The 14,643-nt window shown below is 39.1% G+C and overlaps 1 protein-coding gene across 1 annotated transcript in view; it reads right to left on the bottom strand.

The window, feature by feature from the left end:
• Nucleotides 1–14,643, bottom strand: part of CNTNAP2 (contactin associated protein 2) — a 974,788-nt gene that overhangs the window by 269,622 nt on the left and 690,523 nt on the right. The window contains exon 13 of the mRNA XM_068395817.1: nt 10,946–11,146. Coding sequence (XP_068251918.1) covers nt 10,946–11,146 — 201 coding nt within the window. The remainder of the gene's footprint in view (nt 1–10,945; nt 11,147–14,643) is intronic.

Genomic DNA, 14,643 nt, shown 5'->3' with positions numbered 1-14,643 from the left:
ACACATGTCCAAGCTTAGGTACCCCTCTGGCAATCACTGGCGATACCAGTTTTGATACATTTTTTCCAGACTTTTGTCACATTATTTTTGTATAAGAAAATACACAAGAGAACATAGCCCTACTTTTCCCAGAATGACAGTAATCCCAGTCACTACCATTTCTTAAATTCTTCTTTGAATAATAAATAGTCCCTTTAAGTGGATTATTTAACAGGCAGAGAAAGACAGAGAAGGTTGCTTGCTGTAACTCCCCTTCAACTTCATTCAAAAAACTTATTTCTTATTAATTACGGATTTTGCCTTTTGATACAGACTCAGCAAGCTGTGGCTTACTGTCTTGGATAAAATATTATACCAGGAATTCACTCGCAAGATATTCTGTGACTTGCAAACATGCTCCTCCTTTAGTTTGTAGGATCATGGGTGATTTACTAAAAGCTTTAGTCTTCCAACAAGAATTACACCTTTGTCTCCATTCTAAGCCACTTGCACATGAAAGTGAAGATGTACTCACCCATGGGTTCCATTTTCTCTCTGTTACTCCTGTTGTGCAATGCAAGCACGTCTTCTGTGGATTCAGAGGCGGCTTGCACCACTGTTCACCAGTGCTGAATGGAGCTAAGGGTTCCCAGTGTCCCCCACAGCACTGATCCCAGGGCATGCAAACCCCAGAAGCCCTGACTGCAAGAGGAGTGTACTTTCTGGAGCAGCCACTCTCTCTTCTCTAATTCCCATTAGAGAACCTACCATAATGACTATGCCTCCCCTCTTACCCATCTCCATCCATTTACCTTGGAAAGAGACCCAGACTTTCAGGGAACAGGGTGGTCAGGTTACTCAGGGCATGTCCAGGCTCTACGTAGAGATCAGGGGTCTGAGGAGCAATGCAAATATTCCTGCCCTGAGCTGAAAACTCTCCCTTAGTTCCCAAACAGACCAAGCCTAGTGCCATGTGCCTGGTGTTTGAAAAGTATTCACTTTGATTGAAACCAAAATATTTTCTGAATCAGAGCACACCTTAAAACGAAAGAGCAGAAGAATGGGGAGATGTATGAACATGGAAAATGACAACTTAAAAGATGCCAGTCTTCTTACTGACGAAATACAGAGGCATTTGGAATAAAAGAGCAGCTAAAAAGATGCTCACCACCCTACTCCAGTGAAATGTCATTAATCATCAGTCTTAATACAGGAGACAGGACTTGAGGAAGGTCCATGTTGCTGCCATTAGTGTTGCACTGCAATTAATGTGAGAGATTACAAAGTTTGGGAGACAGAGAAAAAGAATCCTTTAATAAATTGAAATGATAGTAATTTTTTTTTTAATGTTTGCTCTTAAGATATAGACTGTGAATTCCTGATGAAAAGGCATTTAATAAAAGGATTACCAAAGTTAGCATGACATTCAAAAAACAACTGAATCTTTTTCTCTTTTGCTAAGCATTAGCTCATAGAGGTGCACTACTTGGAATAAAAATGAACCCTGATAACAGTAATACTATAAACATTGGAATTGCTTATTATTTTTCTTGTGTTCACTGGAATCCATATACAAAACAAAACACTGTCAGCCCACAGAGGACGCCAAGTGATTTGACACAACAGGTAACTGGATTATCTTTCTTTTGTCCAGGTGTTACTGTACAATACGAAAGCTGCACGTGAGTCCAAAGCAAACTAGACATTGACATTGGGATGCTGCACGCAAACATGGATCAAAAATTCTGTGATTCTGTGAATTGCCTGTGCACTTCTCGTTGAAGTGTACGTGACTATTCAGTTGCTCCACTTTAACAGCGAGACAAGGAGATGTTTCCAAGAAGTTCTGTGGGTAAAACCTTAACTTCATCAGAGGAAAGACCTCATTTGGCCTTTGGCAGACCTTCAGTTACCACTCATTATCCATCTTTGTTTTTTTCTGTGATCACAAAGTCTTGCTCGTGTTATAGATTTCTTGTACTTGAACATGACCGTGAACAACAGAGTTGGCCATCAGGTCACCAATCAAGGTGCAGTGCTAATCAGAGCAAGAGTCAAGATTTCTTTGTTTCAGTGAGATTAAGCCAGCTCTGTGCTCAGCAGCGTAGATGTTAATCTGCATTGATCATTAAGTTGTGGCCAGCAACCCTTTCAGTTCCCCAGGACTGCTACATTCAAACACGTTTTGCACAGGAATCTTTAAACAAACAAAACCAAAACCCCCAATCCAAACAAAACAAAACTCTCATTACTTCCAGCTCCCTAACATTGGGAGATTTTGTAAGATATTTTTAGATCTGTGAGTGAAAAATTGGCATAGTGGTGCAGAGTATCATCACAGATGAATCATATGTCTGACAATTTTTTTGGTCTACTTGCAATTTCAGATTTTCCGAGAAAGAAATTGGCTCCGTATCTCTTCCGAACATTCTTGCTAGTTGACACAGTGCTTTGCAAAAAAATTATGAAAACACAGTCCATGCCATAGGGGACAGATGATTAAAAAGAAAAGCAGCTTTGATCTCTTACTTCTGTGTTATTCAAGAGTAACACCACTGTAAATACTACTAAGATTTTACAAAAGCGTATATGAAACCAGAATATCTTACAATATCAGAGGTAGAGGCACAATAAAACATCAAAGAGGAATGAGTAAAGGGAAAAGAGAAAAAAAGGTAACAAGAACTTCTGAGATGGACTAATGTTAGCAGAAAGCAGATTGCTAGTTCTTAAGGTGATGGGAGAAAATATTCTGTTTAATAGGATATCATGTTCCAAAACACAATTATTTTTGTGGATGCAATTTAAACTTGGTACAACACATTCATTATAGCTATTCATCTATGCAAGTGCTTTGGTAGACATGTCATTTTAAAAATAGCTTGACAGATATTAAATATGTCTTGAATTTATGAGTTAGTAAGATTAAGTTACATGTATCTAAATGCATATCTGTAGTTTAAACAAAGCATCATCACTGCTGCTGTGGCAATGCCCAGGATCTTAACAAACTGCAGGTGAAACCCCACTATTAGTTGTGGAGCAGATATTTGCTTTCCAGAGTCCATGTTGCCTACCAAAACGTTCCAGCTATTTCGGCAAAGCATTATTACAGAATCACAGAATAAATTAGGTTGGGAGAGACCTCTGGGATCATCGAGTCCAACCATTGCCCTGACACCACCATCTCAACTAGACCAGGGCACTAAGTGCCATGTCCAGTCTTGTCTTAAACTCCTCCAGAGATGGTGACTCCACCACCTCCCTGGGCAGCCCCTTCCAATGGCTAATGACCCTTGCTGAGAAGAAATCCTTCCTAATGTCCAACCTGAACCTCCCCTGGCGAAGCTTGAGGCTGTGTCCTCTTGTCCTATCGCTAGTTGCCTGCGGCAGGCCTCCACTAGAAACTAGTACAACGGGTCTTTTCTAGGATAACCGAGACAGCAGCATGTAGTAACGACCTGCTACTTTCTGAAACTCATTACAGTTCAGCAGCTAAGTTGGTAACTGATTCCAAATCTTTTAACTGCTGCTTCTGAAACGCTAGAGTGCATTTCGATCTTCTGCATCTTGTTAGCAGTTCTATCTTCATCAGTGCACTGGCCAACAAATGCCCAGATTCAAAGTTTAATTTCCACCAGTAGATGTAGTAAGCATCCTTTCTTTTCTTCTTTACATCCACAGATCCATTTTTCCAGAAAACATGGTTACTGATTTTTTATTCCTACTCCGACTAATCAAGTGAAATATCTTTCCCACTCCTTATTCCAAGAATCTAAGGAAGTGATCATGAATCATTTTTGCTGGCAACACAAATCCCTTGAAAACAGAAGTTACTGGCCATATGCCTTCTCAGTAAATTATGTCTACCTTACAGAAAATCAGAGATTAATGAAGTTTTTTCATCTTCTTACATTGAGCAAATCTCACATATCAAAATATTTCAAAAGATACATTGAAAAATGATCTTGTTGAAGTAATTCCTTCTAAAAAGAAGTGATCATTACCTGGAGGTCATCTCCTTCTATATGAATACCTATATGTATATAGATTTCCACAAAGAAATATACAGGTAGTAAAGTTACATGAATCTGATGTTAAAATATGTTGTACTTTTTGCACACTCCCTTTAAACGTTAGTAAAACTCCATCCTCATACACACTCAGGTAACGTTGGCTGGTCTAAGCGACATTGTTTTAACATTAGCAAATATATGCAGGCAGAGTAGGAAATCAGTGAAGGGGGTTCATGGAAAGAATGGGTTATGCTAGAAAGAAAATGTGGAAAAGTAGGGAAAATTATGCAGAATTAGTCACAATATGAAAAGGGGAAACTATTTCAGGCACTTTGTTACAGAGACAATTCAAAAAAACCCATTTTAATAGACTGATTCGATAAATAACATCAAGCATAGACACATAAAAAGTGCAGTAAAAAACCATACTCAAACACACTCCTGGAATAAGATGTATTTTGGGCTGTTCACACCTCAAAGAGCCACACATATGTTAGTGATCAAACCATACCCCTTCTCAAGTTCATATGCATTCTGCTGTGTTCCAGAGGTTTATCTGATTAACTCACTATGAAAAACATGTATGATACACGGGGGATACAAAGGAATTCCTAAGAGACAAGCAAAGGGATCTGATAACATTACTAACAACAAAAAGTAGTTCTTACAAAGCGGTTCCAGTATTTCCAAACTCCAAACGTGAACTAAACCCTGTTTAAAGAGGCTTCCGAGAAGCAGAAAGGCTTTCCAAACGTAAAACCTAATATAGAAGATACAGCTCAATGCCCCAGGCTGTCAGCTGGGAAAGCTCAGGTTAGAATTTAGGGTTAGAATTTAGGAAAGCCTAACTATAACCTTCAAATAATCTGTAAAAGTCACAGCCCAAGAAATGAAACAGCATTATCCCATCCATGAAAACAGGGCGGGCAATGTTTCAATGATAGTTAAACACTTGTCTTGTTATAAGGCAATGCAGGGCAACGAAGAGAAGCCCATAACACAGTAGGGAATGGAGCTCTGTCTTATGATCCCTTTGTTTTATCCACTGGGAAGCACCATCTTCTCTTAATTGCATATGTTTAGCTTGATTCTCCATCCAGTTGTTTATGACACACATTCATCTCAAGGATAGGAATGAAAAAAGAAACACCAGCTATTTTGACTGCATATGGATGAAAGAGAACTTCTTGTCAAGACATGCAATGATATAACATCTAGATCCATTTTGTCTGAGAAATTAATAAATGAAACTCAAATTCACCACTCTTTCTTGGAAAGGCATAGCAAAGAAACTAGGGCTCACAGTTACCCTTTCCTTAGAGGATATCTAATATTCACAAAGCTCTTATCAGCCACTATTATTTCTAACAAACACCAAAGCAATGTGTAGCCTTTTTCACTTAGTGGTACTGGATTAAGTTGAATTCCTACACAACAGCAAAGATCACTTGGAAAATTATCAAAAATAGTTCACCAGCTAAAAGTATGATAAAGATAAAGGGAAACTAAGAGTCAGTGATCACAGTATCAAAAAACCTCAAAGGAATTCCTAAGAAACAAGCAAAGGTGCAGAGTGAAACAAAGACATGAAAAAAGAGCGTATTAATAATGGACTGGAAAAAATGAGCTCTTAACTAACGATTTACCTACCTAACGACTACCTGGGAGGACTGATAGGTATTTCATGAGAAACATTTAACCTATGCATTAATGTCTGCTTCAGTTCTATAGCAACATGACAATGACCAAGGAAAAAAGAAATCTCCAAAACCTGTTGGATTCCACACGAGCATGTAGATCAGAGCAGAGCAATGACATTGCTCATGCTATCCTCGTGCCTGAAAAATCGCTAGAAGTTGAAATCAGCTTTCTAGAACACTGACAGAGAAGAGGGGATCAATCAATAAATTCCTTAAGGCTGGACAAGATACATGAAAGCTTAGGGGCACATTTTCTGAGAGAACATTGAGAACTGAATGCTGAAGCCTGAGCAAGTTTTGGAGCAGCTTCCATTCATCACCGTAGGACTGCAGAAATCCCACTCCTCCCTCAGACTCTTTCTGAAAAACTCTTATTAAGCAGGAATTAAATCTGCAACTAGCATTCTAGATCAGTTAATGTCCAGCGATGTGAAAGTTCATATATTAAGTTCTGACTTGGATGGCTACTTAGGAAAAATACCATATTGCAATTTTTAACTTTGTTTTTATCTCAGTCTACCCATAAATCTTAATTACTACTGGTATTACAGTTGCTTTATTGTAACGAAAACAACCAAACAGCAAATTAAGTTTTCACCTGTTTTAAACTCCTGGATTCATGAAGCTGCTGTCTCATCTCCTCCAAAGACAAACAGACATGAAACAGAAATTCATGTGCTGCAGTAACTCTGCTTTAGGCTTTTCACATGCTGCCTGCAGGCACAGTGAGTAGGAATAAAAATTGGAATACAACACCAACAGATCATGTTCTGTTCTCTGTATCTATGCTTTTAGCTCCCACACTCTGATTATTTGTTACAGCTCCTACAGCTCTGGGAAATGACAGACTCACAGACACTGTGAACACAGCAGCCCTCCTCCTCCAGGGTCTCATTCCCAGGGGGAAGGGAGGAATGGCAGAACCAGCATGCTGTTCCCTGCCCATTTCTGAGGCTGAGATCAGTGGCCCGTGGAGAATTTCACACTAAGGAAGTCACAAGCAGGTGTTATTAGGAACTGTGGATGAAGATATATAATTTTATTAACCAGCATTCCACATTCTATCAGTATATTGCATCACTGTCCTGTACATCACTTTGCTTCTTACAGCTTCACTTCACAGCAGAGTCATTCTACATCCTGCCTTGCTGCTTTCCCTCATTAATCAGTGAGCACAAAGAGCTTTTTCTACCTCCATGTTCCTGTCTGCAAATGAGGGAAATGTCCTATCACCTCCCACACCAACCAGAAAGCATATGGCCATCAAGAACTCAGAAAACAGCCAGCTTTCTGCATGTCCTCAGTACTAAACATATAATTATCTGCTCAAAATGGAAGTTTCCAAGGAAACAAGAAGAGGATATGAGAAATGTAAAATTAAAAGAGCAAAACAAAACAAAAAGTCTGGTGTTTATTTTTTCTGCAAATTTACATATACATGTACACTGTTATTAAGTTGCAATTATGGTCCATGGGCTTATCATTTCATTCATATATCAACAGGACTGGCTACTTGGATTTCCAAGATCAAGCCTCTATCACGCACATAACTGCATATTCACAAAGGAATTCCTGTTGTAAAAAACTATTACCTAAATAGACAATACAGATAATAAGAAGTGTAGCCTCATGTTGACCAAACTGAAAAAAAAAAGAAAAATTAAATAAATTGTTGAAGTCATAAAGGAAATTGGTATTAGGGTCAGGCACTGAACTCAGGTCTCCTTAGTATAGAGTTAATTGACACAAAGACTGTGAGACAACTGCATCCACTGCAGGTTTTCTGCTTGGAAATGGCTGCCCCAGAAATGCACCTATAGTTTTACTGTTTATTGTGATAACACGGTGTATTTTCAGCAGAGGTGTCTGGTTGTGCGCTTTCTTAAGAAAATCATGAAGCTATCTTGACTAATTGTGTTTTTCTAATGATCTTTTGCTAGGGCTTTGAAACAGACCCCTAGGTCTGAGCATAATTTAAAACATATTGGGCTGCAAGTTCAAAACAAATAAAAAAAAAAACAACCCAAAGCAGTAAGGAAGGAAAATTGCATTTCTAGATAGTCTTTACGTACTGTTAGACAAGGACTGTTCATCCAGCTTTGAGCAGAAAATTGGACCAGACGACCTTCTGCAGTCCCTCCCAACCTGAATTATCCCATAGTCTTACAAGATTGCTGTTTTGGGGTATGTTTTCAGAAGTCACTTACGGTTTAATTTACGTGGAACATCTTATTACTGGCTTCCTCAGACTAAGTGGAAAAGCAATGGCATTGTGACATGTACAATCCCTCCCAATGCCTATTGTTGGCAATAATTTTAATCTGTTCTCTGGGATGTACATGTTATTTTGCTTGGATGAAAGCCCATGATTAAGAAACAAAGAAACGGACCTGGAGGAATGAAGAACCAAAGTCTAAAACTCATGATGGAAGAAGGAGAATTCTTAGTTTGTACACATTGGTTTTCATGTGCCACTCTCAAAGCATGTGAAGATGAGAATCCTTTGACCACCGTTCCTGCAGCCACAAAACCCTTGCAACAAGACACATTTATTAATATGAAGGCTTTCCTCAATACAGCATTTTGATGCAGTTTCCACTGCATTAAAAAAAAACACAATTTAAGCTTATTATTGGCAGCAGAAATATATTAGTGCAATTGAACACACCCTGACTACCTCGTCAGAAAACGCATAACTAAAAGCAACAAGAGCTATACTTTACTGATGGCTAGTTAATTACTTGCCATTAATAGATCAATAAACGCCTTTGATCCTGATTTGTTTAAATATGTCAACTGACCAATTTCTCCCCGAAAAGGAATCATGTTGTAAAGTGATATGATCCCCAAGAGGCAAAAAGGTGAAGAAGTTGAGGTGCTGCACTGTCATCTCAGTTTTCTCTGTTCTCTTTGATGAAATTTAAAACAAAAGGACTAGGCTATTCTTAAATGTCTGAAAGGTGTAAAGGAAAAGCTCTGACCTAGAAGAGCACCTGTAGTCAAGGCCACAAATGCTATCCTGATCCCATGAAGTCTGTAGAAGTTTTACCACTGGCTTCAAGACAACCAGGATTCCACTACCTGAAGAATACAAAAATGTTGATTTTTTTTCATTTCTTTGTGTGGACGCCATCCTGCAATGATTTATAGAGAAAGCTCTGTGGTAGAAGAAGCCACAGGAGTACTTGGAGCTGTGCTGTGAGATGAATAGGGTGTCATAGTGTATTTAGCAAATAAGGCAATCTTCAAAAAAAAAAAAGAAAAACAGAGTAAGGTACGAAAAATTAGTTCCTTAGCTTAGAAGATACAGACAAGTCAACACCACAAAGCTTAGAAGGAAAATGCATTGGCTGTTCCCCACTAACACCCAAATCACTGCTGTGCTCTGTGTACAAACCATTACAGGTGTTATGCAAACACTGCAGCGTGATTCTTTGTTACTGCCTAGGTTAAAATGATCCGCCTTTGTTGTTCTTTCTCTCACTTACAGGAAAAAAAACCACAACACCTCATAGAACATCTCTGGAAACTCACTTTCCAGACCAAAAACCTGGCTTATAAAGAGTTTCTAAGAAAATTTGTCTTTACACATAAAAGGTGAAACGGTGAAGAAAGAGGTACCTGCAAAATACACCCAAACATTTCTGAGAAGCTTAAAAATGCAAATATCTGGAATTGAATATTCCTTAAATAAATTTATAGTCAGTTATTATTTTGTATAAGGCTTAATTGTTCTTTTAAATCTAGAAGCTAGGGCAACATCTACAATTACAGTATATATTTCTTTTATTATAATATAAATACATACTAACAAGTACAATTTGGTCCTGATATAATAGTCTTACATACTTAAGGAGAATCTAACACTGTACTCTGTGTAAACTATAAGCTTTCTACGCACATTATCTCCAGCTCACGCCCCCAAGTAAATTCGCCTTCTAAATACCTGCCCAAAGATACACTGATATATTACTTTTCTGAAGCACGTGCAAGCAAGAAACTTGTATCCATCAGTAGAATCTAATCACAATACTTCTACTCATGAACGTGATTCAGGATCCTATACATTAAGGCCCACGAAAAAAGAAATTATTTTCCACTTTGCCGAGTCTCTGTGCTATGCTAAATTAAGCAAAATAATAGCAGCAGAGCCAAGCTATGCATTAGAATTAGCTCAAAACCAGCAGGGAGGAGGGAGAGGAGTAACAAGCATTACAGTATCTATTAACTAACGGAATGCTCATGGAAACAGGGATAAGATACACACGCATGCCAAATGAATCCTTATCTACACCACCATGAGATAATACAACAAAACAAATTCATGAGGGGAAGCTGCTTAAAGTATAACACTAGAAGCATCCAGCCATTAGTTTCATCTGAAATGCATTTTAGTTGCTCCTATCACCATGAAATCATTTCACAATTACAAAAATGTGTTAAACGTTTCCACTTATAACCCAGTCTTCATGAAGTGCCATTAAAGATTTATTTAACGTCAAGTGCTATCATACACAATCAGAGCATAGATAAAGTACTAGGTGCATATTAGAAGAGTTTCTAAAATGGAATTCCTTCTTTATGTGCTGTTTTACTGATTCTTGAACAAATACTTGTGTCTTTATCAGTTAACAGGTAAGGCTTGTTGAGGAGGCACTAGGACTGTTCTCCTCCAGTAAAGCTACACAGCAAAAGGAGAAACTTATAGTGAATCTACTTGCAGGTAATATCATATTTCTTACACAACTACACTACTGACCACGCCAATCTCCACAATGTGTAAGGCATCTGAGTACCCACAAATACTCGGTGTTTAAGAAACCCCTTCAGAGATATCAGTGGGAAAATTCCACCCCTCCTTCAGCCAGTGCCCTGGCTGACTGTAGCATATGAAAGCCAACAACTAGACAAACAGGATAAAGTTTAAAGCAATTTTTCAATGCCTCGATTAAACTTTCAAAGTCACCCCGTTTACCAAAAGCCTTCTGCTTTAAGGAACATCAGATCTGAGAGAAGAACACATAGATTTGTGGTGCAACAAAATTCCTTGTAGCAGTAAGCAAACAGGCAACATTTCCCAAGAAAATAATTTCTTCTTTATTTTCAATTACTTACCTCTTTCTGAGCTTTAATGAAGGAGAACAAAGAAGTATGTTCACTGAGTGGGCTGGTCTAACAGCAATACCTGTTGAGCTGTTCAGATAAAGTTCTTTGACATTGCGTTTAACTGATATCCCATTCTCAGCCTACCTGGTGTGTTCAGCAGCCGGGACATCTTGCAGGAATAGGAGATAAACTGCTCGCAGTACTCAGCACTACTGGTAATGGCAGAAATTTGGTCCATCGTTGCACTGTAGTTGAGCTGCAGCACAGATAACTTTTCCTGGCTGTTGCCTCCCACAGAGGTCTGCATTTGCAGATCATGGTACACAGTTGTCCATACTTTATCCTCTGAAAGAGAGAGGAAAAAGACAAGACAAGAATTAGTAAAAGACAGACGGTGGAACTGAATTAAAAGAAATCCAGGCCTTTGACAAAAGCCAAAAAATTCTGCAAGATATTTTTTGAGGGGGTAGTGGGGAAGAGGGCATTGCACATAAAGAGTCATCAGGTGAGAGCATAGTTCCAACAACTACAGAATCACAGAATCAACCAGGTTGGAAGAGACCTCTGGGATCATCGAGTCCAACCATTGCCCTGACACCACCATGGCAACTAGACCATGGCACGGAGTGCCACGTCCAGGCTTTTCTTAAACACCTCCAGAGATGGTGACTCCACCACCTCCCTGGGCAGCCCCTTCCAATGGCTAATGACCCTTGCTGAGAAGAAATTCTTCCTAATGTCCAACCTGAACCTCCCCTGGCGAAGCTTGAGGCTGTGTCCTCTTGTCCTAGCGCTAGTTGCCTGGGAGAAGAGGCTGACTCCCACTTTACTACAACCTCCCTTCAGGTAGGTGTAGACTGCACTAAGGTCACCTCTGAGCCTCCTCTTCTCCAGGCTAAACAACCCCAGCTCCCTCAGCTGTTCCTCGTAGGTCAGACCCTCCAAGACCCTTCACCAGCTTGGTCGCCCTTCTCTGGACTCGCTCCAACACCTCAACATCTTTCTTGAAGTGCGGGGCCCAGAACTGGACACAGTATTCAAGGTGCGGCCTCACCAGATGAAAGGAGGAAACCCTGATTGCCTTCGTAGTTTTGATAACCAAGATATTGTGTGAGGAGACTTCCTGAACAACTGATGCTAACAGTGACTTATGGAACTAATAAGGATTAGCTTTGATCAGAAACTGATTAGAAGCACACAAGGCTGATGCTCTAAAGGTTCTATGTTTTTATGTGAGGAAAATTCACTGTGCATGGTAAGTTGCTGTGGGCTGGAGAGCAATACTGCTTTGTAGTACTGTAACAACAGGGATGCAAGAGTTTCTTACGTGATTATATCATTTAGTGATTAATACTGAAAACACTGGAGTTTATCAAGGTTTCTACATTTTCACCCAAGCTGTGTTTCTAGGGTAAACTAAAAACACTGCTTATTGAGACTTGAATATTTTACAATAGCAGCACCATATGACCTCACTGATTGTGGTTATGGTATGGGTATCCATGTAAGAAATAACAGAAGTAGGAGACAATGGAAATATAAAAGCTTATGTTGACTTGCAAAAAGACAAAAAGAAGGGGGAAGGACAACCTCATCTTGGTGATAAGAAATATAACAGCATTGGCTGAATCTCAATACTTCCCAGAGCTTAGTGTGCCATTTGTCAGTGGTTATCAGAGGAGATTTAAGATGGGCTACCATAATAATGAAACAACACACTCCTCTTGTTGGAAGATTTGTGGAAGTTGGAAAGCAGTTTAGAAAGGAAATAATGAAAAGGTACAGAAATATTCCTGTTATAGACCAACCATTGCTTTTTCTTAGAGGCACATTCCATAGGACCACAGTGAAAAAAATATTATCTGAGAAAGACACAGGTTTCAGAATTAAAACAATGAAGATTCAGTCAATAGTAGCGATACTGTCTTCCTCTAAGAATACTATCCTATCACTAAGGTTGAGGAGTTTGTAAATTCAAGTTGACCAGCTAGAAGTGTAAAAAACCCCTGTCTCAGCTGATACCTACTACTCATAGTGTCCATCTCAAACAGCCAAGGTCTGAAACAGGTCAGTCCTCCTCTGTGTTACTACAAAAGACTGACAGTAAATAAAACCCAGAAAATTCTCTTTTTGCTATAGATTATCCTTTAGCACATTACTACAAAGCTTCCTAGAAGCACCTCAGTTTTGGCACTAATATTTATCATGTACAGTTCTTTCACATTTTAAGTTGTTTTTCCATTTTTCTTTTATATTTTCTTTCTGCTCCTTTATATACTTCTACTACTGAGGGCCAAGTCAAAGTAATAAAAATCATAAAATGTAGTACAGAGCAATATGTTTTGAATTCATCTATGTAAATCTCATACCTGTTAATGCAAATCTGAGGCATTCCAAACCTTGTGGTCCTGTACTGCGCTTCAATATTTTAACTACACAAAAATACTTTGATAAACTGAGGCATACTCCAAAGTGCTTCAGTACCTCTTCACCAATTCACAGAAATGTTCTTAGGTACATTGATGAGTTTTAGGTGTGACCCAGAGTAAAGTGACGTTTCCATGTTATGATTATTCTTATCTCCTGGACTCGGTACTCCACCTTATTTTCCAGGCTTAATTCCCACTGCACAGTGTCAGACTATTTTGGATTACAGCGAGTCATGTGGCCCCATGTGTTTGTAACTGATATGGTGCAAGTCCTTCTAATCAAATGTTCGGAGATAAGGTAAGCAAAGCAGACAGATCCTCCACAGGCAGTATGCATCACTAGCCAAATGAGATAAAATTCAGCAGGTGGTGCAAGATGGTTATTATTTTAATATTCATATCCCTAGTTCAAAGCTCTATATCAAACACAATACTAAGCTTGCACCAAGAAAAAAAAAAATTAAAAAAGGCAGAGGAGAGAAAGAAGAGGAATTCTTATTTCTGTATTGCTTTAATTCCACTTCCAAGTACTAAGGAAAAAATACAATTGTCATCTGTCAAGTTATATAAAGAATCCAACACAATTTTGTTGAGAGCCTGGGATGGAACTTTACTGCAGATTCAGTTTCAAGAAAGGACTGAGATAGTTTATACGTTCACTGACAACAATGTCTCATTTTTGGGAGAAAATACTGTACATGTAAAAGCCCAAACGTGTTAGTAAGGCATGTACTGGGCCAGTTAGAGCCTCACCTTGGATTTCGGCGGCAGTAACAACTCCTAGACTAGGCATTAGGAAGCCAGAGGAATGGCATTAGCAATAGGAGGTGTATTAGGCATCACGTCTGTGAAGGGAGCTCCTTTTGGATACTGAATTCTAGCCAGTGCAGCCCTAACACTTCCCCTCCTGCTGAGAGAGTTTCAGGCTTTACTGTGGCACAACGTGTGAAAGAAGACAGAATCGTACTCGTGGATGGATCTAGGTTGCCTTTATGTCAGTCAAATGTATTCTCTGAACCACTTCAGGATCTTTGTATTGAAGTACAAGTACTAGTAATAGATAAAAGTTTGTTGCATGTTGTAATGTATCTATATATAATAAACATATATGAGCATAAAGTCAATAATCACTTCTAGAAAAGCATCTCAATCTCATCCTGCTGTCTAGAAGACGATGAGAGATTGATAAGGGTATACCTGGAAGGAAATCTAGCTCCCATTTCACCTGCAACCAACTTGTTGATAGATTGGCTCAAACAACTGAAGAGCACTTGATCATAGTAAGGAAAAATTTGCTGGCTTACGGATGGATGGGGCACTCCCGCTGGCAAGACTGAAACCAGTTACGTCAGACTCACAACGCACGCAGGTTAGGAGCAAGGGATGCGTAGAGGTGACAACTCCTTGACGTTC

Source organism: Nyctibius grandis, chromosome 3, assembly GCF_013368605.1.
Source record: "Nyctibius grandis isolate bNycGra1 chromosome 3, bNycGra1.pri, whole genome shotgun sequence".
NCBI lineage: Eukaryota > Metazoa > Chordata > Aves > Nyctibiiformes > Nyctibiidae > Nyctibius > Nyctibius grandis.
Note: the sequence above shows the minus strand (reverse complement) of the source record. Positions and strands in the feature narration are given on the sequence as shown.